We start from the raw sequence: 27066 nt of genomic DNA on the forward strand, positions 1-27066 counted from the left end.
ACTTTATGGGAAAACGACTAGGTTAGAAAAGGAAACCAAAAGAACACATTGCACTAGCACAATAACCTGCTGAATCCCAAAGGAATTAGGCTAACAAAAACCCAATATCAAAAAATGTACAGTAATTAAGAAGTCTTACTTCCACTGTGCTGTGCAGGGAGCAGAGGCAGAGCTAGGATACTGATTCTTAGCTCCTTTTAACATCTGGGCTGAAATACAGGCCAGCTGTGGCTCTGGCAGACTGCCATCAGGTCGCCACAGATCCTGGAATGACTCCAGCTGGGTGCAAGTAGCCCAGATGACACACAAACTCTATAAACAGCTTGAGAATGTGAAGCTTTGTGGCAAAAGCCAATAAACTGTTAAGAGGGATCAGCAGCATTGTCTTTGTCCAGATGATGGGCAGAGCAATAGCAGGGCTGTAAAAATGAAATGTTCAGGTTCAATTAGGACTTTCAGGGGCTGTGGAGAGAGAGGAGTCAGACCATACAGCTCTGATTCCCTAAGGGATACATGTACCCTGGGGGTACGTGTGCAGTTTCTATTTGGCATTTGGAGAGAATGAAGCAAAATATGTGATGTGATGTTTTGTGATTTCATATTGCATGAGAACTGGTTAGCAAGAGAGCAGGGAAACCTGAACAGTTAGCTAAAAGTAAAGAATTAACACTTTACAGTATAAAATAGGTAAAGGTAATGGTAAAATTGTTGAAACGGATTTCAGAAGTAGTGGATAAATGATTAGTATAATTGACTATAAATATAAAACGGTTTAATTAGATATATACATATATATTATAGATAGATAAAATAATGGTTGAAACAGTTAGCCAAAAGTAATAGCAGCTGTGGCTCAGGAGGTAGCGTTACCACTAATTGGAAGGTTGGTGGTTCGATTCCCAGCTCCTCCAGTGCGCATTTCGAAGTGTCCCTGGGCAACCACAAATTGCCCCCGCTGTATCATCGGTGTAGGAATGTGTGTGTATGGTAGAAAAGCGTTAAAGTGTGAATGGGTGAATGTGGCTTTCATTGTAAAGTGCTTTGAGTAATCAATAAAACTAGAAAAGTGCTATAAACATTAACAGTTCAGTCAAATGATTCTAACAATTGTGTTAAATAACATCCAGTTTAAATCAAATCAAATGAGCGCATTTTGAACATGACAGGTGGCTTTGATAAAAGGGTGAGTTCATCGTTAAGGGGCTGTGGGGGCACATCAGAGAAAAAAAGACTGGGGCACAGGATGCATAAAATAGTAAATTGTTTTATTCTTTTTTTAACCATGCCACTGAACACTGACGCATACAGAGTTGTGCCTGAATCCACACTGAGAAAACACTTTCACACACTGTGTTACAAAGCTGTAATGAAGAGGGATTTTACTGCACACATGGCAAGAAGAACAACCCTGATTGGATACCAGGTCGAGCTTTGATCTGGCCCTGAGGTAGACAGACATTGACATAATCTAAACAATGCTAATCACATCCTTCTAGGACACATCAAATAAAAGGACATCTGCATTATCACAACATAGAAAGATCAAAGAAAAAACCCTTTTCAAACAAAAGTGCTCTATTTCTTTTGGTCCACCGAGGAAATCCATTTATAGTGCATGTTCATGTAGAATAGATACAGTGAATGTGTGTTTTCATGGCACTGAGTGTTGTTGGCTACTTAAGAAGGCATTGGTAATGCCCACACATGCCAAGATGTGCTATACACACAGTTTTCATCCAAAGATCTCAGTCCATTGTCACTTTGAAGGAAATAATTTGAGACAAGCGTGTACTTTTACATCAAAAAATTGCTTGGAACTTGCATCAGAGTATCAGCCACTATCACAGTATGTTGCTTCCAGTTGCAATGTTGAGACGAAGTGGATCTACATGGCAGTCTATCTTTAATTAAGTAACAATAAACAAACACCCAGAAACAACTACCGATAGCACAGACCCATGTACTCAAGCACATCGATGCGCTACTTATAAAAGAGGCACGAGGGAGGGATCTTAATCAAATCAGAGACTTATAAAACACACACTTTAAGATGTTTCTCAAATCATACCAAATGTAAACAAATAGCAAATTACTGTAATACAAAAATACAACATGTTTTAAATCTATAAGGCCTGTGTTAGGCTCACATAAGGGAATAACATACCATGACAGTTTGTACATTACAGCTACACTACAACTGACAATAACCTGCTCATAGTGATTCAATGTCAGAATTTTCTTTTTCATGTTTTGTAAAAAAAAAACAAAACGACTTCTTTTCATGTTTTCTTCAATTTTCTTCTAGAAAATTCTGATTCTGTGATTTTATAAGACATCTATATATAGTTAATGATAAAAAACTACACATAAAAGCCATGTTGAGGCTCTTCTCATTTTTTTACACACTGTTTGACCATTTAAGTTATGACGTATTTGTTAGAAAATTAAAACTACTAATGGATGAATACTTTGCAGTAGGTTTAAAACAAACGGTTAAAAGTGAGGAGAGGTAGAGCTCGCTCTACTAGAAATCATCCCGAGAGACACCAACTTTGTGATGAAAACCAGTACATATTTGGTAACAAATAAACAACATATAAATAGCAAAACCTATTCCATTGCAAGAGAAACTCAAATTGTGAGCCAGTTACCTCAAACAATAACACCCACTGCAAGAAAGACAAGGCAATTAAAGAGATCAAGCTTATGAGGTCAAAACGTGGCAGCCATTCAAGTAAAACATGCAGAAAATAAACAACTCTAAAATAAAAATCCAACAGCAGAAAAAAACAAAACAAAACTGAGAAGTCACAGGAAATTAGGAGAGAAACCTTGCAAAGTTCAGCCAGTCAAGCCTTCATGGAATTGTTTCAACACCTACTGCACAATCATAGACGATGACTCAGGTTGCCTGATGGTTTAGCAATCAATCAAAAGGCTCCTGCTACACATACAGGTCAGGAGTCGCAGCCATTGTGGCACTGATTTTAACCACAGTGGATCCATTAGAGATACAGTTACTATCAAAACTGTGTGTGTGTAAGAGAGAGAGAAAGAATGTCTGTATGTTTGTGTGTATTTGGGCTGAAACGGTTAAGTGATCAGGAAACTGTCATCAATTTTCATAATCAATTGATTGTTTTTCTCATTTTTGCAGGGAAAGATACTAAATATTCACTGCTTCCCTCAAAATGTGGGAATTTGAGTTTCATATCATTATAACCTGCATCTCTTTGGACTGGCCTGTTGGTTGGACAAAACTAGTTATTTGAAGATCTCACTACCACGGCAATATTTTCTGACATTTTTTTTTTAGACTAAATGATTCATCTCTTATTAGTAAAAATTAGCAAATTGATAATGAAATTAATCATTATTGGCAGCCCTAGTGTGTTTTGTGTTTTTGTGATTTGTATTAATGCTAGCATGTTGTCAGGTAAAAACTCTCCCACAATCACACCTTCCCACAATGCATTTTTCAGTTTATTCAAAAAGAGTCAGATTTTTTTTTTTTTTTTTTTTAACCCATAAAGAAACATTTTATCCTTCAGCTTTAAAAATAAGCAGTATTGGAGTTTTCACCCAACTGTGTGTGTCTGTGTGTGAGTGTGTCAGATTGTGCGCGGGGTCCAAGTCCTGCTCAGACGTAACAGACGTACAGGTAAGTCTTTTCTATCCTCCAGTCCGCCGGCACCTCCTCAGGTTTGTGGCCCTTCATGTGCTTCTGCATGGCGGCCAGGCTCGGGCAGAAGTCCTGGCAGATGGTGCACTGGTATGGAGATGCTCCGTTGTGAGTGCGCAGGTGCTTGATCATAGCCGAGTAGTCTCTGGACCGTTGGTGACACAGCTTACACTCAAATGGCTTCTCACCTGAAAAATTCAACGATACAGCATTAACCTTGTAGACCCAGAGCCAGGGGCCTGCCAGGTGAAACGGGATTCACCTCTATTTCAGTCCATTGTACTTACTGTGGTATTGTGTGGTGTGTGTGCGTGTGTGAGTTTGTGCTCTAGGATTAGACCTATATCGGTTTGCCTTTAGTTTGATATTAGATATTGATCCGTCAATGTCATCCAGCACAAATTCAGTTTCTCTCTGACCTCTGTGAGATATTAGATAGCAGGCAGTAAAATGTAAGATGAAAGGAAATTTAACTTGTTGGAACAGTTAAATAATTGGATGTAGTTGTTTAATGGTGTTTTTCCTTTAAGATCTGTTAATTTAAGGCACTAGTGATTAGGATTTGCTGTATTTAGCTTCAGATTCACATAAAATTTTTAATGCCCTTTATCGTAAATTGTTTTGTCTCTTCACTTTAAAAATGATGTATCTTTGTGCGACACAGTCATTTTGGCTGTAAAAAAAAAATTCTATATTTTTCTTATTTTCAAAAGCCCCATGAAAAGAACTTCCAGCCTATTCATTTCCACTGAAGATATGAATCCAAAAACAAGCCACAAATATACTTTTATTTTTTAAGAAGAACAAATCATTTCCTGAAACCACTGGGCACTGTAGTTTTGAGTGAATTTGAACAGGGGCCTTTGTAGACCATTTTCATCTGCATATGAATAAACAATTGGTGAGTTTTTACAGCAGCAGGATGGTGTATGTGGTATTGGCGATGTTCATCATAATGAAGGAACATATAACCCAGTGAAACAGTGTGGTTCTTTGATGTGTTTTTAATAGTTTCTGAACTACACTGGAGCTCTGTGGCACACAGGAATAATATATATCAGGCTTTGGATATAAAGAAAATAGTTGTTAGCAGGAACAATTCATTGCATGTTTCTGTATTTTCATGGGATTGAGTGACAGTAAGACTTGCAATATTCTATATTTTTCATGTCCCTTTAATTTAAAAATACTGAACTACTAAGCAAATAAGCTCTATTAACAGCACCAATACCCTGAAGACCCTGCTCTCTCCTGTATGTTTGAGTGTGTTTTGGTCTCTGAACTCGCACCTGTATGTACACGGTAGTGTGTCTCTAGCTGGTGTTTGAGGCTGAACCTCTTCCCGCAGCCGTTGCACTCATAAGGCTTCTCTCCTGTGTGGATGCGTTTATGGCCCCTCAGCGTGCCGTCGTCTCTGAAACAGCTCCCGCAGAATTCACACTCAAACGGGTGATCGCCTGAAAACACAGAGGGGTCACAACAGCAGCCACAACACCAGCACAGCCCATTATCATGAGAAACATTAAAGGCTAACTTTATCCTTGACACAACATGGTATGGTGCATATGTAGCTGCATAGGTCAAATAGTCACACAGGCCTTTGTGCACATGCATATCAGGCCGGGAAATAATGTGCTTTCAAACGTTGCTAATGTTATGACATGAGGACACTCCTCTTGGCTGTCTGCTAATAGCTAATAAAAGTCCTCCAGGCATGTGCTGCTCTGTTCTCTATACTGTAGTTAATCTATTTCTCTCCTAGGCTGAGGGTTTGACTCATCTCCAATGACCTATGTGCCTCATTATCTCAGTGTCCACAGCAACAGCCAAGTCAGAGGATACATTGCTCTCCTCATTACAGGCCGATTCTCCCCAATCCTCCACCCCACTGCGGAGCAGATGACATTTACAAAATGTTACTTCCAAGCAGAATGGCATACAAACAAGATACGCTGCCATGGCCAAAACTCCCTTCACTTCTGTCTCTTCACATCAATTATGTATTTCTCCTGTCTAGACATCAAGCCGTCCTGACAGCTGGGAGTGTTATTTAAGGTAAAAGAAGAAAGGGGGACATCTTTTCAGTAAATATCTCTCCGTCTCCTGCGGCACTAAGACTCACCCTCGGTAGAACACACAGACAAGTCATTTCCATTTGCTTTTCCTTCAATATTTATTTGGGTTTCCTCTATCATTTTGGGTGAACCACACTAGAACTGACAGCCGTGAATTGCAGAAGCCCAAAGGCTGTATAAGAACCCAAAATATAAACAGGATGAAATTGCCCAAAATATGCACCGGCCATAACGGTACAGTGCTGTCATCAGAGAAGTGAGTCATCTTATAGAGAAGGAAAAAAGGAGGGTGGGAGAGGATGCATGCAAATTGACTAAAACCTGAAAGCCAATAACCTAAGGAAATTAACCCAAATACAAAAATAAATACCCGCCGTCTTTGTCTCGTTCTCAACATATGCATGCGTTTGACACCAAATGTTTATGTTTTGTGACAGGAGATGACACTACAGACAGCGATGCTGGTGCAAATGATCCATGTCTTACCCGTGTGCGATCGCAAGTGTCTTTTGAGGGTAGTGTGGCTGGGGAAGGGGCGCTCACAGTGGCTACAGATGTAGCTGTGCATGCCTGCGTGGACCTCCATGTGCTGCTGCAGGGCCTTCTGGGTCTGGAAGCGCTTTGCACACAGCAGACAGAACACCGCCATGTCAGTCCCTGGAGAACGCACAAGACACAGACGCACAGTTATTTCAGTACCATACACAGACAGGGCCTTAAGTGGGGAAACTGGGTCACTTCAACTTTGTGTGAGTCCTCAGAGGGAAAAGCTTCTTTCAAAGAGCAAGTGCCTCTACCTAAACTAACTCCCCTAAAAGCCCAGAGGCACTTTCTACTGCGAGTCTTTATACGTTCTATTTTAAACCATGAAAGTCATTGTTTTCTTTAAGAATTTCCCACACAATGCACAGCATGCCAATCACACAATCAATGGCTCCTTCCTGGTGTGTTAGATGTGTAATTATTCTCTTCATTCCCCATCAGGAGTCAGCTCCAGCCTGTGAAGTCCTCTGTCTCTGTGCTCAAAGAGCGGCTGATAGTAGCTCCACCCTAAATGATGCCTACACTATGCGCTCCGTGCAGAATGTTAAGTAGTGATATCAAGCCATTAAAGGCAGGACTGCAGGAAAAAACACAATCCAGTTTAATCCTGTGTGTGACCTGGCATCTCTTTGGGGCTGCTTTCCTGTTGCACAGAGTGTGGAGAGGAATACAGATAGGGAGTCGCTGTTAGGGTAGTTTAAGTCAAAATGGCTTTGTGAAGAAGATCCATTGGCTGTCATACAGTCAACACTTGATCTACAGGCTGTGAATGCCAGAACGGATTTGAGTGCTGGCATACAAGTGTTTGACTGTGCGTGTTTGACTAGTGCAAATTCATATGTGTGGTAAAACTGAGGGACTGGTTAATCAGCTGCATTGGACATAATGTGCATGTCCTGGAGAGTGAGGCTTTAATGTGAGATTATGAGGTCCTTATTTCTCTGTCTGCTCAGGTTGCAGATCATTTACAATGCTAGCAGGTCCCATTGCTCCTGACTCAGATTCAATCAGACATCTCCAGCGGAGGATCATTAGTAAACAGAGGACTGTGCCAGCACTTCATTGGAATTCAAGTGGGGTTGCTGTGTCGCATTTAAAATGCAGTCTGATGAGGTCCACTAAATCAAATCATTTGTTACTGTTATTGAAGTGCCTTGAGGCAACTGGCAATTAAATTGGAATTAACGCAGGGAAAGGGATACAGCACACTCATACTAAGAGGGAAGAGTGTCAGACACTTGCTTTAGGTTCAATCAAGTTAACAGACGCCTGTTCAAAGCAGAGAGAAAAAGAAACAAATCAAGAAAATTCACATTTCAGGGATAAATCAGAAACATTCACTGTGTGTTGTTTACTAATCCACGTATCACAATTTGTTCAAACAAAGCAAGATGCTTTTTTTAGTCTTAACATTTCACAGATAAGTACAATTTGGCATAAACACACAAAGCCTGTTCTTTGAAATTATGTACAATTATTTATATATATATCTATAGTTTCTTTTTGAACCTAGTTTTGAAATTTTCCCCCCAAAACGACTCTAATAGAACTCATCATTCGTAATCATTAACAGAAAGAAGACAGGATGAAAGACATTCCCTGATCTTAACAATCCTGGAGGGAGGTGAGCCGGTGGAATGAACTGCACCTGTTCAGAGGCTTTATCCTGTGGACTTTTGCACAAAGGTTACACAATGAGGTTCAGGCCCTCATTGACCAAGCCCATTAGTCATAGGCTACTCACACAACTCCTACAATCCCTGTCTTTATGCTGTCGGCTAATGACCAAGGCCCTTTCTCACCCACGGATCACAATATTTTAGTTGAAGACAAAAGACCCTCCATTCTCGACGCCTCTGCACCCTCCCCACTCCTCTCATCCGCTGACCATACAGGAAATCCTTTCACTGTCTAACCAGCTTCACTTTCTGCCTGAGTCATACCTAACTAATGCCAGTTCACTAAGCATAGTGCAACAGTGCAGTCTGGATAATGATCTATCTAAAAATGGCTAAAGACATTCAAGAAGCACAAAATGCAGTCACTGCATGACCTGTGATGTGGGGCCTTGATTCACTTTAACTAGTTTCTCTGGTAATATTTGCTGCAGCCAGCAGGGGGAGTGCTTTCTGTTCCAATGTGTCCAGGTTAGTTCAGCTGCAGGCAAAGCATAGCAGAGCCCTTAACAAACTGAATAACACATTATCCACCTTGTAGTTACTTCAAAGCTACTTTAATTATCCTCTCTCTCCACTCTCTTTATTAACTATCATATATTGTAAATGGCTGTTTCAATGCAGCCCATGTGCTTTGTTCTGGCTGCTCTGAAAGTTTAACATTCCAGTTTCTTTAAGGAGCTAAAGCGTTACTCCCTGACACACTCGCAGACACTCACAGATGTATATCCTGATCCCTCTGTCACCAACAATACTGAAACTTGACAAAAGAAACATGACAAATATTCTGTCACAAGAATCTCACTCTTGATCTCAGGTTGACACACAGTGACAACAGCTCTGCAGTCGTTTTCGATTTTATTCTGCGCAACCGACGCTGAAAATAAAAATGACAAATAATATCTTGAAGTGTAAACAAAAACCTTCGGAGGCAAGGAAGTGTTTGTATGCGTTAGTGGTGGCATTTCGCCTCGCTGTGCTCTGTTAACTTTTCAAACGAAAAGGATTTGCAGTTGTAGAGTTTTCCAGTAAGCTTTGGTAATAAGTGCGGAGGAGCTTCTTTATGAGAGAATAAGCCCTAAAGTTGGCTGTCATTGCCCCCTGCTTTCTCACCCTTAACCAGACAATGGGCCTGGGATCTGGGTTTTAAGGCACAGGATGACCCCCCGACCCTTGGCCCTCAATGGGGTAAATACCATGTAATCAATGGTATTCCTCAAAAGGCTGGAGAGTTGACTGAGCATTGTGTTTAGAGGGAGGGAGCCTTAACAGTGAGAATAATGATTTACTTTCAAGCAATTCTGCTATGAGGCAGAAGATATAAACATTTACTGTGTGCATTATATTACTGAGCTGCTTGTCTAATGCACAATTAGTTTTGTAATTCAGGGTGGTTTGAGGTTTTTATGTTATTTCAGCATATCTCCACTAAGGCGATGTGTATGCTCATGTGATTTAACATGGTCTGCCTTCATACATCTGCCACTTATTCAGTCCAACTGAGGTGGGAGCCAGCCAGGCTCTCACGCTGCCTAAGAAACAAAACCATGTGTCTAGGCAACCAGATAGGATCATGGTCCTTGTTGGGGTGAAGTGTTCAAGCTAATCCCTTCATTCACAAATAAGCGCAGCCTGTTTCTTTTCAAGCGGCAAACAAAAGTTTTCCCACCCTGAGAATCTGGGAGTAAACCCACTGCAAATTGAACAAGAGATTGTATTCAGTGACGCCCGCAAATCTGTATAATTTCTTCTGTGTTAATCTTAACTTTAGTGTCCGCTGCCCACCATTTACACTGATTGATTTGTAAATAATTTTGCTTTATATCTGCTAAACTCTATAGAAACAAAAACATGTCATTTTGACTGCTGTTTTGCAAATAATTTGCCCTATTTTAATAAATCCCTGCAGAATTTGATCTGTTAAGGTATTTATTTCAGTAAATTGTGAATGACAGCCAAATGAAAGCTAAACAAATCCCCTGCTGCTATCAAAAGGACAAGGAATTTCACACAGATTTCACAATTTACAATATTACATCATTGCTGATCATGCCCATCAGCTAGAGTATGCAATGTGAAGACAGTATAGACTGTTTCCTAAGGCCCCGCTCAGTGAATATACGGTTTCCTTACTGTATACTGGCCCACTGATATCGCTCAGTTAAACATACAGTCATGCAGGCTACATTATGTGCTAGACCTCACATGACCCTGTGCATTCATACTACTGTATGTGTTCACTGAGGCACTTCCCCTAGATGTGGCGGCTCAAGAGGCGCACACACAAACACTACAGTACCTTAAACAACCCCGGGTGCTCATCAGTAGACTGCTAATCTACCCGAGTGAGGAACAGCCGACTCAATAATTAATGCAACAAGAGATACGTTGCTCGTGTTTAACCACCATTCCATGGACCGGTTCATTGAGGTCACACACTGTTTCGTTTGCCTCAATTCCAAAAATGTTTACAGTATTTTCTCTATCTACTGTATTTCACTTTGCAGGAAATGACGGGGCATCCCGGGGTTTTGTGTATCGTGACAGTCAGTGCAAATAAATACTGGGGACACAATGGCCAAACGGAGCACAGTTCAATTCAGTTTAAGGCTTGTACGAATTACAACTGGGTATTAACAGGAGAGTGCAATATGATGACGGACACTCAATTAGGCGAGCTAAAAGGTCTGCATTAAGAAGGCTGTATTATAAAGCCTGGGCCGTATCTGAATGGACTACTGGACTGTTTAATTAGGGTTCGGACAGAAGGTAATATTATTCACTTGATGAAGCAGCTCGTAATGTGTGGAAACAGTGCAGCTGCTGTGAGTACACAAAGGCAGCACTCTTGTGGCCTTTGCCTTGAAGGCAAGGTGGCACAATGGTCAGTATGGTTTGAAGGATATACAGTCACTTTCTGTGTGTGCTGTTGATAAGCTACAGACTCGGGTTTTCCAATATTGAAAGCTTGGTACCCCAGACTCTTGACTTGCTCTGATTAAACAAACCCCTTTGTTGTGAGAGCAATTCGGAGACAGATCCATTCTTTTATTTTGGGCACTGACAAGTAGGTCAGAGGAGACTATGACAGTGCTGTGGTGAGGAGTAAACAGCAGCACATGATGTTGTTTTCCTCTCAGTCCTGGCATCCAACACCAACAGCAATCCTCTTGCCCTCAGGAAGTCCTCACATACCCCCTACCCCCTTCCCTTCCCTTCCCACAGTCCACTCCGCCCCCAACCCCCTCTCCCTCCTCTCTTTGATCTCTAACTTCAGCAACCCACGGCCATTCACCTCTGACATATCAAAATGGCTAAAGAGACTTTCACTGTAAACTGGTCTTGCAGCCAGTGTTGCCAATTGCTTCAGAGTAAGGTCTCCCAAAAGTAGTATTATTTCCCCTCCAGAGGAGGTGGACAGCAGTGTTGCAGCTGCTGAGGTCTGACAAGTGTTAATCTGCTAAGAGGAAACTCATTTGGCTCACTGGTTATGCCACATGGCAAATTAAAGCCGTGGCTGCACCAACAGCACTGAGCACTAAAAGATCACGTGTGTTTTTAGGAGAAATAAAATCCAGGTGATATTTATTAAATCTTTTAATTGAGTTGGAGCAGTGTCATAATTTCCCCACATAACCTCAACACAGCTGATTAAATTACCTGTAGCTCATGTCATCAGCTGTGAGAGCTACAATAAGAGTCAGTAAAAAGGGTCATGCGTCACAGCAGACCGAGCTGAGATCATGACAAAATGAGAGAGTAATGCCCTCCTGTACCCTGCTCTGGACACAATGCCAAGCTGAAACCGAGCTCTGGATGTTTACAACTCAGGGAGATGAGGGTAGAAACTTCTGGGCATCGTTAACACCCCTCCATGTCCACATCCATTAACTATTCATACTGTGTGTGCCACCCGGAGTTACAGTTACATGCCAGTTCTCCTGAGAGGGTTATCACCTTTCTCTGACAGTAGCAGAAAAGGTGTGGATTCAGACACTGTCAGGCATATGTACCATCTGACAACAATCCCCCTGTTTTTCACAGTCAGAGAGGTCTGAGTAAAATGTGTTGTTAAGTCTCTTGCTACAAGATAATAGGATGATATTCAAGAGTAAAGAGCCACTTCATTGCAGGCCGTACTTGCAGTATAAGTTTTATAGGTTGTCAAAGATTTTATCAATGGCAAAAAAGTAGTTGTCAGTGCTTTAAAACCAGCATTAAGATGTTGTAATATCGAATTTACCAGGTTGTGGGTTTATGATCATGTTAAATTTAAGATAAACATCATCTATCTTAAAAATTTAAATGGAAAACTGGTTAATAGGGATTTTTTGTCCATGTAAGCTTGCAAGTAACTATTATATTTATTACTGATTAATCTGTTAATCCTGGATTAATCATTTGGTAGATAAAATATCAGAAAATAGTGGAAAATGACCATCATAATTTCCCAGAGCCCAAGATGTTTTCATATTGCTTGGTTTGTTCAACCAGCAGTGTACAAACTAAAGTTATTAATTTTACTGTGGTAGAAGACTAAGAAACCAGCAAATATTGACATCAGAGCAGCTGGAAGCAGTATATTTTTGAAAATTTTGCTTAAAAAATTGAACGATTATCAAAATAGTATCAGATTAATTTTTTGTTGATCAATTAACCAACTAATTGTTTCAGCTTAAGCAACCAGCTTTGAGCCATAAATGACATTTTAAGTCATTAAAAGTTTTATTTATTCAAATTTTTGGAAGCTTTCTTTCAGAAGGAGTCAGGGACCAAACAATTCACAGGGGGGTTCCTTCCTTAATTTATCAAAGAGCTAAAAATATGAAGCAAGCCATGTTGGCACAGAATACACATCCTGCTGAAATGTAGGCACACAATCTATTTGTTTTAATGGATTATTACTGATACATCGATGTACATTGTTTAAAGTGAGCTTGTGTGGTGGGATTTAGCATTTTTACATATATGTATTATGTATCTTATGTTTGAAATCTGTTTATGCTCCATGTTTCACTTGGCTGCCAAACAACATTCTCCTCTGGCACAATAAATTTAAGTTGAGGTCGACAGAGAAAGTATTACTTTTAATGAAGTCATTACTTAATTAAGCCCTTTTATATGTTGGCCTCAATTATAACGTGGTACTAAAAGTAATAACGACTCCTGAATCTAATAATAGTAATATTCTTACTACCATCAATAATAAAAATACCAATTTACTGAGAAAAATATTTGTGTTCTTTGGCTTTCTCCTGATTTTAGTACTTCTTACTTCATCGTTAATACATTTAATTGTCCTTGTTTTTGTATCTCATCTTTTTTGTCTCCTTTCTTTAAAGCACTTTCTAACTTCGTACTAACTAGCACTGCTCAGTTTCTTTGTTTGCTTGCCACTAATAATACTAATAATAATGTTGATTTTTAAGAATTGATTTAAAAAAAATGAAAATGACTTCAGCTCCTCAGGCAACTTGTTCCAAACCCAAAGCGTCCAGATTGCAAATCACAAGTCACCATCCAGGTTGTGCAGTCTCTCAGCCAAAAAGCGCAACTTTAAGAAAAAAATATTTTGACTCATCCTAGAGCCAACTGTTAATGGCAGACACTTGCTGGACAGGAAAGGATTTTCTTAATTTGAGAATACTGAAAACGATAAAAGGTGTTCATCTTGTTGTTGAGTGTGTGAGTGTAAGGTAAATAACTCCACAGCTGTTCTCAGGCAGCAGATGAGAATAACATATCTGTGAAACTGTAATACTCGTGCTGTAAAGCTGCGGCTGTGGCGAAGTGGCATGCAGTGGGTCTGGATGCCAACAGATATTAGTGGGTGATATGTGAGAGGGCCTCCCACCTCCATGTTGATAAATTATGGAGCATAATGACAGGAACAGTTTAACCCTGCCAGCATGACAAGCAAGTTTAGACCCACGATCACAAGTCCTGTAGTCATGGCTTACTCGACAGGTCAATGCATGCTGTCCAGGTTAAACATAGCGTGTGTGTGTGTGTTAGTGCATGTTTGTAAAGTACCTGTGTGTGTTTGCCTGTGGGCTTCCAGAGCATCCTCTGAGGAGAATGTTGCTCCACACTGATCACACACCAGCGCCTCTGCAGGAGCTGTAGATAAAATCAAATTTATAAGAATGTATCTTGATCAGTCATGAGCACAAACGTGTTTGTAATTGTAGAGTAAGTCAGTTAATTTAGCATTTATAGAGAACTGTGGAAAAAGCAACAAGAGAGGAACAAAGGCGCCCTATTTCAGAAATCACCAAAGAGGCTTGCTTGTCACACACTTGTGCTTTTCAGGTGTTAACACAAGGAAGCAAATGCGCAGAGTACAATGGAGCAGAGGAAAGCGCCATAAAAACACAACTCAGGACAAACAAAAGCACCAGACAGAGTGCAACGGGCCTCCTTCTTGACAAAAAAGAGCCAAGCTGAAGAGTTTTATTTACCGTGCCCTGTTATCAGTCTCTGAACAGTGAGCAGACTGTCTGCCTGAGAGGCCACAGAAGGACTGGGTGTTCTCTCTACAGCAGACGCTTCCCGCCTGCGGCACATCCCTTTATCAAAAAAACACTTCAGAGTCAACACCCCAAATCCCATCGCATACACTGTAACTACAGTTCCCAGTTCACCTTTGGAATGCCCTTGTCTATTCTGATGAAGACATGAAACAGACAAGTATGCATACTGCTTGCAGAAACATTCAATCCTTGTTATGCACTCACCTCACACCTGCACAGACAGACACATAGGGCAGATATGCACACACACACACACACACACACACACACACACACACACACACACACACACACACACACACACACACAGCTGTTTGGATGTGGGTTGGCTCTCACAGAGATGTAAATCGGTTGCAGATCCATACTGGCCCAGGGCTCATTCACTGATCTATTTTCTGCTCAGCTGGCTTTAAATGAAGTTAAAATGACTCATTAAAACACCCACAAGCTTTGGGAACTCTGAGCGCTACAGCCTAAATGTGGTCCTCTTTCAACTCTTACGATGCCTCTATACACAGACACTGTGCCACTGTTCCCAGTGCTGCACACAAATAACAAAAAAGCCCCAATCTGTTCATTTCTAAAAACAACAATTTTTGAAAACAAACTGTTACTGTTTGGGATGGTGCGTTTTGTTACACGGCACAAAAATAAAACTTGGTTGAGAGAATTTTTATATAGTAGTAACACTGGAGCAGTGTTGTAGATCCTGATGTTGTGTGACGCTGTCCAGTGTGGTGTGTTGTGTTGTGTGAGATTGTGTGATAAGGGAAGAAGAGAACATAGTGCATTGTCTTGTGCAGTCAAAGGCACGGAGTGTGCTCTCATCCATAAACCATCAAACTGTCTCCAGACGCGGCTGCAATCGTCCTCCATCAAAACACTTTGTCTGGCATACCAAAATAAGAGCCAGCATCGAGCTGAATACCAAATCAGCCCATTAGAGCAGTGGAGCACTCGCTCCTTAGCAACCAGCGGGATCTAAGGCTGCTATACCGAAATACACAGTGACAAAGAAATGAGATCCACATCTCTCTTTTTTTTTGTAGCATTATGGGTTGACACATTGGGATGGGGAGAGTTTATGCAAAAATTCAAATTAGGTTAAAGGTGCTGCTGTTGTGGCTGTCACTGCGAATTGAAAATCAAAGCGTGTTGTCGAGGTCTGCAAGCAATGCAAGACAATATGCGTGTGTGTTTAGGGTTGTGCAGAGGATATAGACGAGGGAAAAAAGGGACGACTCAGGTGAAGTTTAAAGAAGCAGATTCTCTCTCATCTGTCAGCAGTATGTCATTCCCGAACAAGGGACCTCGCCTTGTCTATACACATATTCCAGTTGAGGTTTCTGTTTTAGTTTCATTTTTAGTCCCTGATCCACCCTCCCACCCCCACCCCTCTGCTCCTCTTTCTCTATTTTGGATAAAGTAGCTGGGAGAGCAGTCAGGTCTGATTAAGTCTGCATTTGGGTACAGTGTGTTCCTGGACACACATCTGCGAGCGAGCCATCACACACGCTTCGGAACACTGGCAGAACACCCAGGCCTGCCGGCAGCTGATGATGTCATCACTCAGAAGGGGCAGAACTGGCGAGCTGCCAGAGTCTCCGAAAAAACACAGAAACGATTCAAACGGAGAGAGACTAGAGAGAAAGACGGGGAGGAGAGGAGCGGGAGGGAGAGGTACATAGACCTAAGCATGGAAAAGAAAGCATGATCCAAGTATTCGGAGCAGCACTAACTGGTGGGAGGAGGGGGAGGAGGGAGGAAGGGTTTGTAGTATGAACAGGTGCATTTGAAAGGCCGCACTATCAAGAGGCTTCATAAGCACAGAATACTGTGAGATGAAGAGTGTGAGAGTTACTAAGTACCTGTGTGAGACAGCATGTGCATCCTTAGCCGCATGCTGTCCTGGAAGTGTTTGCCACAGTATTCACAGCCGTGGCCCTTCTCCTCGTTATGCAGCCTCCTGTGGAAAGACAAACACTAATGTGAGCGTGTTAACAGAGCGAAGAACGCACTCGTGATAATAAAAGTATCTCATTTCTGCGCCTTTTCTGTACAGTCTCCCAAACCCAGAAGCATCATTGTCCTCATAACAAGAGGAGCATGTTTTAATTCCGGCAAGAATCCCTCACTGAATGCAGCATCATTAGTGTAAGAGGCCCTTGGAGTTGTGAATCACAACGCATGAATGCTAAAAGAACACAGACAATAGGATATCTGGCTAATTTCAGAGTGCAGACATACGCGTGCCTCCACCCGCCAGCACTGCAAGACACTGGGCATGCACACAAACACCACACACATACACACACACACCCACCAAGTACATGCACACAAACTCACATCCCAACATAACATGCGCGCACATACACTTCTCCTGTAACTGCAATGAAAAGGAGAAAGGAAGATGATTCGCTGAAGCTCTGCCGGCAGCAAAACCTATCATATCATATCACACACATCCAAGCATGCAAGGCATCTGTACTGTTATCCTTATATCACCCCGCTCACAGCAGAGCAAATGGCCTAAAAAGAGTTCACAGCTAAACACACTCTGTGGTCAAAATAAATGTCCTGGGATGTAATTTAACACACATAAAATAAACATTTACATATTAAGGAAAGGGAATAATTTTGGAGCTATATTCTCAGGAGCACTGGCAATTTTTCAGCTTTTTACTGTAAGTTTAAAGATGTAACTTAGTTTTTATGATAATTTACTTCATTAGCTACAAACGAAAGCTTTTATTTTGGCAGTCTTAGGTGTGAGCTATGTAACCAGGATGTATAATCTACATTTCCTTTTCTCTCTATACTGTTAACTATTTAGTAAAATTGTATAGCAACAGTTTTTATTTCATAAAATTATCATTATTATTATTATTATTATTATTATTAAATCCTTTATTTAAACAGCTAGTCTCTTATATGGAGTCTCCTGGTGGCCTAGGGGTTAAAGGTGCTGATCATGTGATTACAACTTTCCCAGTTTGAGTCGAGGTGGGAAATTTGTAAAATTTAATTCCCCATCTCTCATTCCCCATCCCTCTCTCTCCTCAATTCTTGTCTCGTCTTCAGTATAATAAAGACAAAAAAATGCATTTAAAAAGGCAAAAACGCCATAAAGATTTTTATTCCTAAAAAGCATACAGACGATAATTAGTTAATTAATTTAAAGATATTGAAAAAATTAGTTGTCTAGCCCAATAATTTGTTTTATCAGCAGAGGTTTCAGTAACCTTTAAAAATTAACTGAAGTACTGTAGTTAACTCTGCATTATCTTTAAAAGAATATTAAAATTTTTATTATATTTCATTTTTATTTTGGAACTCAATTTCTCAACTTTTTCTTCCTTTTTCTATTTACTTTTTCTACTAGGACTACTTCAGCAAAAAAAAAACCCAAAACAAATCTGTTTAACTTCTATGCTTTTTCATACTATGACTGTGCCAGGAGACGCTTCTTTAACAACACTACAAATGTCAATCTACAGACCAGGTGTATGCTCAGTGACCTGGTTACAGACCTGCAGCATCTTCATTACATCCTCAAGCAGTGCCACCAATGCAACTCCCTCAACCTGCGGACATCCGCCTGTCTCCATGAGTAAGCAACGCGCATCACTAAATATCCCACAGGATGCTCTGTTTCGCTGGGCGGTTTCAACACAACTCTAAAGTGGCACGATGCTGAAATGTCAGCCACAGGCGCAGACAGGGGAAAGGCTGTGATCCTAATCATGGGTTAGTTACATATTAGGACTTTGGGCTCACAGATTGTTTTGTTTCTAATGATTAGTGATGAGTCAAACACTGCCAAGCACACACACAATTATAAACATCTGCAATCAAGTTAATGAGAGTTGTCATTGAGATAGCTGGTAAGTTTTTCTGTGTACAATGACAAAATACAAACTGGCAAGCTCATAAATAAAGGAGAAATAAAGAAGAAACGGCAGAGCGAATCGAGAAGCACAAGTTATCCATCATCTAGCTGAAGCGTCCAGCCTGGTCCCTGCTGAGCGGCTCCTCTCTGCTGATGCAAAGGAATGCATATCAAATAGCTTGGGAGACAGCCAGACACACTTCTGCACAAATAATCAAACAGAATTTCAGAAATAAGGCTTTGTAAATAACAGCATTATAAGACACCGAGGCCTCTTTATATCAAATCCCTCACAAAGACCCGATTCAAAACTTCCCGACACGTCTCACTGTTAAGACACGAGTGCAGGTGTCCCTGAGAATAAATTAACATATTTGCTGTTGCTCCTTCCAGCTTTTAACTCTCGTAGTATTTTAAAATGTTGAAGGGGAAAAATCCTGAAGACCAAAAACAGTTCCATTCAAGAGACACATGTCCGATGCATTTCCTAACAGCATAATCAACTACTTACATTCATGATGGCGCGCAAGCACACATGCACCTGCAAATCCCCGCAAATCTTTTCTTAGACCTAACATGTTTATCAGTAAAAATGTGGAGCAGAGAGTGTAGCAGCATTGTTGCTGTTGTTTTGTTTTTTTCAGCAAAAATGTCATAGACTAAAGCTATGACCTCTTTCTTTTGGCTTTAACAAGTGATAATGAAATTTCGGAGCCCAGTATGAAACTATAAGAAACTAAAATAGATTAAAACACACTGTAAAGCTGCAGAAGAGTGTAAAAAATGTGGTGGTGATGAATATTTCACGCGTGTTACCTGTGCTGCTCCATGGCCTGCCTGCTGTGCAGCTGAAGCCCGCATTCGCCACAACACTGCTGGCCTTGAGTCTGGCCCTCGTGCCTCATCCCTGCTGCAAACTGGCCCAGCCTGCTGAGGAGCTCTCTGTGCAATAAGCCTTGGTGCAGCAGACCGCTGTAGGCCCTCGGGTCCAGTGGCACGCCCAGGGACGGGGCCACTGAAACGGACACTGGCAGAATCCCCTCCCCTGTGTGGTTGGAGGGCACAGTGTATATGGAGGCCAGATGTTTCTCAGCCATCCCAGGGAAACAGTCAAGAGAATTCCCCACTACTTGTCTTCCGTCTTCGGGGCCTGTGTTCAGCTCTCGGGCACTGGTGATCACACTGCCTCTGAGGGGTGTCCCCGGGCCCTCGTCTCTGGGCTGATCTGACACACAGCTTCCCTCCCCAGCGCTGGAGGACCTGCCCTCACAACTGTTGGCTTCATCCACCTGCATGCTCTCGGATTTTATACTTCTAGCAGGATCCAGAGATGAAGCCTGGGATAACTCTGCACTATGCTGCAGAGGCTGCTGGGAACTCTCCATGCCAACGTCCGTGTCTACCTTGGGGCTCGATTCAGGAGCAACATCAAGCTCTGGACCAGGAGAGCTCCTCTCCGTCATGTGATACAGTGCCAGGTGGTGTAGAGCAGTGGGAGTAGTGCGGTTGGGTCCGTCCTGTATGGAATGCTTCTTGGACATCAACATGTGCCTCCAGTGCCTGGCCCGGCTGTGGTCACTGTGGTCTCCAGAGCTGTGATTCCTCACCGCCACCTCCTCGCTCTCCTCTGCCTGGATGGTCTCCAGCACCTTCAGACACTGCTCCTCCAGGTACTCGATCTCCAGGATCTCTGCAGCATACAGCAAGTCATCCAGGTCCTCCGCTGTGGCCTGGAGGGACGCAGTGTAGGCGTACTCCAGGATCTGCTGGAAGGTCTTGGGGGACAGGAAGTCCAGGGCGTAGCGCAGGCTGCTGCGGTGGAACAAGATCTCGAACATCTTGCTGGTGCAGGCCAGGACGGTGCGGTGCGCCGGGAACTCCTGGCCGTCCACCGTGATGATGACATCACATAAGGTGCCTGTCAGACGCATCTGATTCGCCCGCTGCAGAAGCGTGCTGGGGTGAGTGGGATTGTGGAGCTGGAGCACACCCATGTTTGTCAGACCCGTATCCACTCGGACCTTTGCTGAGCCCACGCATGAGGTGTGGCTGTCCTGCCTGCTTCACTTGCCTTCAGCTGGTTGTGGGTCTGTGGTTTGAGTGGAGGGGGAGGGTAGAGGATCATTAGCGCCTGTCTCACTTAACAATGTGATGCAAAAGACAGTTAATTATACTCCAGTCTACACTTCCATCCATCCTCAATCAATGGGAATGTTTATTTTAAATAATATGAATTAAAAAAATAGCAGATTAAATATATTCTGTAGAATATAAACCCCTCACTTGATCATTTCAGGGGGCTTATTTCATGCACCCAACATGTTTATTTATTTTAATTAAGAACCAAAGGCAGACAACAGGTCGATAAGCGCAAAGCATCAACAGTTTCCATTGCAGGTGATTAGTCTGAGGTCTCGTTGAGAAGCGGTCACGTCGCTGTAATAACGTCTGCATACTGAGAGGTGACGGTTCAATTTATCAAGCTCCTCACATACACATACACACACACACACACACACACACACACACACACACACACACACACACACACACACACACACTCACACCTATGCCCTCAACAGGTAGGCCTGCCATTAACAAACGCATTGAAGGGCTGATTAGTTCATTTAGGCTGCGCACGTTCATGATTAGATGTGTAAAAGACAATTAAGGCACTCAGCTGAAAATTCCCGAATAAGTTATAAAACTATCAAATTGATAACAGGATGAAGATGAAGCGCAATCCTGACAGCGCTTCATGTTATTTACCCTCCATTTAAATACCTGGATGACTGTCTGGGAGACGATTAAGCTCTGGATGATGTTTAGTGTTGTCGGACCACTCAGCAGCACCTCGAGTGATGCTGACAGGCTGCATCCTCAACTAACCGCAACATCGGAGCGCATCAGGTGCAGACGCACAAATCCACCTTTATTATCCAAACACATTGCGACAAATTAACCCTCACTACGCGCTTATTTACTGTCTGCGCGGTGTGCGAGGGAACGCGTGCTGTCCAGAAATAAAAGACCCAGTTTATCTAAAATAGTCCAATGATATCACGCTGAAGTGAAACAGTCTGCGATACAGTCTGAGCTTCATCAAGTTTGTAAAATCCTAAATCAGGCTGCGGGTAAACTTCGGTCGATTTCCACATGTCCACTGTCAGACAAAATGACAAAAATCCGCCACCAAAATTGGCGTCATTTAACATATTGAAATTAGTCTAGAGACTGAAAAGAAGTTCGTCGGAGCACAATGATCAGGCTGAAATAATCAGGAGAAATAATAAAAGTGGCGGCTGTCACAGTTCTTACCTCTGTCTCCTAACGTCCTCCGCTGATTATCCAGGCAACATCATGGTTACACATTTCACAGTACCCGCTCCAAACTCAGTCCTGCTCCAAGTAAGCAAATCATCACCCAGCCACGACAGTCAAAGCAGTGGGGATAAAACACGACTTCCGAGTACAACTTTCAAAATAAAACAAGTCTGGAAAACCACGTGTTGAAGTGTAAGACAGAATGTAGCGCGACTATAATGTGCCATTAAGGAGATGTCCAGTTAATTAATAGTAAACCTATGTTACAACTAAACTTCAGAATTTATGACAAAGTATTTTTAAAACAATGTTTTGGTTTGCCATTTTCTGTCGACAAAGACTATCAAATTAAAATGAAGCGTCTAACACATTACTGTATCACTAATAATAATAGGCTAATGTAATTTGTGGAGTTCATTGTGCCTGTGTAATGACTGCCTCTGGTTGCATGCAGAAGTTTGGACAAATTACACATTTTGTTGATTTTTAGTAGTGAAAAGATGCAGTGACAGACACTAAGAATGAGCCTTTCCTCAGATGTTAATGCTGTTATTTGTTTATTTAATGAACTTACAAAGGAAACAATTAAACAGTAATTATTGACTGTGTTGGAAACCCTTCTAAGTCAGTACTTAGTAACCCCCCCTTTGGCAACTGTTAGGCACTGGGGTGGAAATATTATTCATTGGGGTTGTGTAGCTGCCAGTGGCACAGGAAACACTGCATGGATAGAGGGAAGAATGGATTCCAGTAAATATCAGTAAATTTTTGGATTCAACTGTCTCGCAGTCAGTCAAGAAAGTGAGAGTGAAAAGAGGTTGGCTTCTACTTCAGGACAGACTTCAAAATCCACCTTGAACTACTTCAAAAACACAACCTGAAGCTTAAGAGATTTCCCTCGCAGTCCCCTGACCCAAACATGACTGGAAATCTATGGGTAGAGCTTAAACATGCTGTGTGTGCAAGATGGCCTAAAATATCTCTGAACTTGAAGTGATCTGGAAGAAAAAGTGGGTGAAAATTAATAGATCAAGAATAGATAGACATTTAGTGCTACAAAGAACTTTTGCAACTTTTTCTGCGATGTCTGCCAAAAAAAAAAGAAATGCCAATTAGTAGCTTACCCAAACTTTTGCACATCACAGTCATGATTTAATTTTTCCTATTTTTTAAATTCAGGAAATAAAAAGTAAGAAACGATGCATTAACAATGTTTGTTTGCTCCAGTGGTTGCATTTACCTCTTTTCACTTCAAAATGTTTACTGCTACTTAAATGAGCGACCTGAATACTTCTATCGTAAAAGAATAAACTCATAAAACTACAATTTTCAGAAAATTACAGAGGAGTTACCTCAATTGTAGCTACAACTGTAGACGGAAATTAATACTTAAACAATACCCACAGTTTGATACAACCCTTGCAGTGTAAAGCCATTCACCTCTCCTGTTCATGTCTACCCTTTTACTTTGAAGGCCACATCACCTAAGTTCCTGTATCATCGTGGCTGGCTGCTGCAGACTTGACTGGCTGCAAATCACCAACGGGGAGACGTCACGGTTCTAAATGATCGCCCTCTGCTCCTCGTCTCTCCATCAAGGCTGCAATCATAGACATCTACAGGGCATCTGAACCACAGTCGGCTATAATGGTGAGGACCAGTCTGTTGCCCTGAAATAAGAAGCAGAAACTGATTAATGCAGCGGGCATATAGATGACACCAGTTTGTGTTTAACAGGACTCAAGAGAAAAATGAAGTGGGGCAAAAGTGACAGTCGGTAGTGTGGTGGCTGAAACAGGATGCCGTGCCGGGTCAGTGCTGGCCGCTGTGGTTGTTTACACTTTGTTGACACGGCACCGGTTTGCGGGTTCATGTCACATTAGAGGGACTGATGGGGGGGGGGGGTTTACCACAGCTGAAAATATCAAGCCCTCACTGGTACATAGTATTTTGACATCCTAGCCTGGAAGTATTAACTTTACTCCTACACAAACATGTATTATGTAACACGTGTTTATTTGTTCCCCATCTTTCTGAACAAGTAGCCCGGGGAACTTCCAGCCCCAACACAACCTGTTTGCACTGTAACCTTTCTGTAAATAGTCCTGTGTCCATGACATGGCGAAAACAAAAAGGTAATCTAAAAACAGATATTTACTGTCATCTAGTGTCCAAAATATGTTACTACACGCTCTGAATGTGAGAGGACACAGTTTGAAAAAAGTGGGGGAAAGTAATTGAATCTAATGACAAAATGGGCCAGGACAAAATTAGATTCGGAAACCATTTTTTATTTTGTAAATGGGTTAGCACTCAGACTGTACACAACAGATATTTTCTGAGTTTGACCCAATAAAACCAAAAGGAGCGTCCAGAGACGAGGGAGCAAGGTGGTCTGGTAACAGCAGTGGAGTACAAGGTGGGTAAAGCTTGTTTTTTGTTAGTATTTGTTCGGTTCGCTTGACATTACATCTATTATCTAAAGCTTTTACAAAAAGTTTGATCCTCTGCCTCAGGTGGACCACCCTGCTTCCTGAACTTGTCAAGCAGCCGCTCTTGGTGAGTGATTTTTATACAAAAAAGACAAAAACTGAGAAAAAAATAGAAAAAATAAAGAAATTTAAAGACCACATTACAGAACACTTGAATAACACCTGGGGGAGAGAAATGAAAATAATGTGTATTTATGCCAGAACAAGCCCCAAAGGCTAACACTCATTAAATCAATATGAGAACTATTTGCCCCAAACAAACATGGGCACGTCTATCTGCCTTGTAGTTATACGTTATAAAGTACCGACTGAATTCATGCCAAGGCTCAAAACACCTCCCTTCACTATAGCTGGCAATATATAGTGCTGTGACCAGAGACGGACAGTTTTATACACTACACGTGTTATAATGACCACATTAGTCCATTTATCGTACTTTTATTCTAATAATACAATATATTAAATAAAAAGAAAAGGCTAAATCTCTCACGACAAAGCTATGCAGATTATCATAGAAACTGATGACAAGACAATCTACTGACACACAGGCACAGTGCACAAGCTTGCAGGCAGGAATGGAAAAGAAATCTTTGTAGTTTTTAAATAGTACAAAAATGCTTTTGAGGGTTTTTATTTATTTTTTGCTTCAAAAGCACAACTCAAAGCACGAAGCCAGACCATTGATCTGCTTTAATGTGAGGAAGAAGTGATAGCTATCGTAGTTGTTGCCCCCCAAACAAATGTGTGGCGTATATTTAGCTCAAGATCATAAGACATTTGATCACTTGATTCACGGTTCTTCCACCCTTGGCTGAGAATCAGCAGTTCTGCATTTTTTGTCTTTCTGTGAATGTTTGTGTTCAATGAGTTGCCTTTTTTAATCAAACACATTTTATTAATGAATATTTTTAACTATCACTGTTGTACAGCAGTGACAGTCTGAATAAATCTGATCATAAAATGGGCCAAATCTGATCTGATGAAGCACACAGTCGATGTGTTGTGGGATTCTCTGTGAGTCTCTTTCCCCCTGCAGCGTGCTGTGGGTTAATCCTGTATTTTTAAAACCATAGCAAATATGGTTTTAATCCAAACATTGAACTCGGGCCTATGTTTAATCAATGCCAGTAAATCTGTGAGAGATGGAATATCCCTGTAACAGACAAAGTGAAACAATAAACCTTGTAAACAAAACTGTACAACCACTTGCAGGTCAGACATGCAGAACAAGCTATTTAATGAGACTAGTCTACAAATTAAGAGTCAACCAAAAATAAATGCAAACAGTTTTACATTTGAGCAGTAGAACATGAAAATAACAAAAATAATTTCTATATATAGTCAGTTTTTTTTTTTTTACATTTCTCATAGTAATCCAATACCTGTGTGCAATCGCAATTTAAACTGTTAGCACAATAGAAAGTAGAGTCTAATTTCATATATTTACCAAGCAACCATTAGAATAAGAGATTTTCTAAATCATCCTGACTGGTTTAAATAAAATAAGAATAAAAAAATAAAACAAATCTCTTATGACCTAAAGATAAACTCCTTGGGTGTAGTAAACATTTCATGAATGAAAGCAGAAATGAAAGCACAGTCAAAGTGCGCTCTAACCAATCGACACGTGTGTTTTGAATATGTAGTTAAGGGCACTGGAAATCAAAACTCCTGCAGTGTTTCTTGCTTGTTGCTGCTGCAAAATGTTTTGGACTGGGCCGGGGTTTCCCTGGCCCATCATGCTTTGCTCTCGGTGCTTTTTGTCTGTATGACACTGTTGTGTTCTGCAGCGATCTCCGTCAGGGCGTTTGATAATTCGGCCTCCTCCAGTTTGACTTTCTCATCAGAAAAAATCTTCCTGCAGTGGAAAAAGGAGAATTTCAAAATTACAAATCTGATCATCTTTGGCAAGAACACAAAGAATTCTCAGCAAACAAACACTTTAGTTAAACACAAGTTTAACCATTTATTCTCAATGACATCTTCACCCAATATGTAAGAAGACATTATGTATTCAGACGTCTTCTTACATATTTCTTCACCACCTTGATAACAGACAGATAAAATTAAACAGATAATGACATACCCATATAATTCATTCCTAAACTGTGTAGCAAATACTTTGTATTGATCAGTTTAGTTCTACCTCAAAGAGACTGTGATAGGACAATCAATGAGCCCTGGGCTTGTGGTTGTGATATCCATGTTCGTGTTAAAGCAGTGAGGCACAGTTTCTACATCCTGCCCGCAGCGCCTCTCCTCTCTTTTGCAGCTCAGAGCAGGAAAACACCACGGCTAGCCTCTGTTCTCTGTAGTAGAGCTGCAGAGTTGCTGAGGATTTAGGCAACACTCAGAGGCAGAGAGTTACTGCCTGAGACGAAATGTTTTGTCATTAAAATAAGGCCCATTTCAGACATGGAATATGAGACATTGCTGGATTCATCTGTCTGTTATAGTGATGGCTTACATATGTACTGTAGGTGTTACAGCTTTATTCAGATTTGACAGGACTGTTATGGAACGAGCCACAATGCTTGTGCGAAATTTGGCATGTGGCGCACGAGAGGGAGTGGTGGAACTGCTTAGTTAAAAAGTAAAGAATGTTTTCTGTCAGTGATTGATTTTAACAACTTATTTTGCTGTTGAAGACTTAATTAATAGCCACTGTAAGCACTCGTCCCCTCTTCTTAAACTCAACCCCCTACTAAATTCTCTCATTAATTTCATCATTAGATACCTATTTTTTAATGTCTGACAATGCCCAAACACAGAATGAGAAGACATAAAGTCGAGACACTCATTTTATTTCCATTTTATCACATAAAGTGGTTGTTTTTCTAGATATTTATAAT

The 27066-nt window shown here is 41.2% G+C and overlaps 2 protein-coding genes across 8 annotated transcripts in view; both read right to left on the minus strand.

Annotated features, from left to right (window-relative positions):
• Positions 1 to 1268: 1268 nt before the first annotated feature.
• On the minus strand, positions 1269 to 21800 carry LOC111232317 (zinc finger and BTB domain-containing protein 16-A-like). Its single transcript, XM_022759772.1, has 7 exons — positions 21717 to 21800; positions 19215 to 20487; positions 16378 to 16475; positions 14010 to 14096; positions 6244 to 6414; positions 4972 to 5139; positions 1269 to 3870 (listed from the first exon to the last, which is right to left on the minus strand). The coding sequence occupies exons 2-7, from the start codon at positions 20390 to 20392 to the stop codon at positions 3641 to 3643; spliced, it is 1932 nt and encodes a 643-aa protein (XP_022615493.1). The 5' UTR covers positions 20393 to 20487; positions 21717 to 21800; the 3' UTR covers positions 1269 to 3640.
• Positions 21801 to 24002: 2202 nt separating this feature from the next.
• Positions 24003 to 27066, minus strand: part of ncam1 (neural cell adhesion molecule 1) — a 74774-nt gene continuing 71710 nt past the window's right edge. For all 7 annotated transcript variants that reach the window (XM_022759666.1, XM_022759665.1, XM_022759664.1 and 4 more), the window contains one exon: positions 24003 to 26072. In XM_022759666.1, the coding sequence (XP_022615387.1) occupies positions 25952 to 26072 (121 nt within the window). In that variant the 3' untranslated portion in view covers positions 24003 to 25951. The remainder of the gene's footprint in view (positions 26073 to 27066) is intronic.

The sequence above is a fragment of the Seriola dumerili genome, unplaced genomic scaffold, assembly GCF_002260705.1.
Source record: "Seriola dumerili isolate Sdu_G_001 unplaced genomic scaffold, Sdu_1.0 BDQW01000330.1, whole genome shotgun sequence".
NCBI lineage: Eukaryota > Metazoa > Chordata > Actinopteri > Carangiformes > Carangidae > Seriola > Seriola dumerili.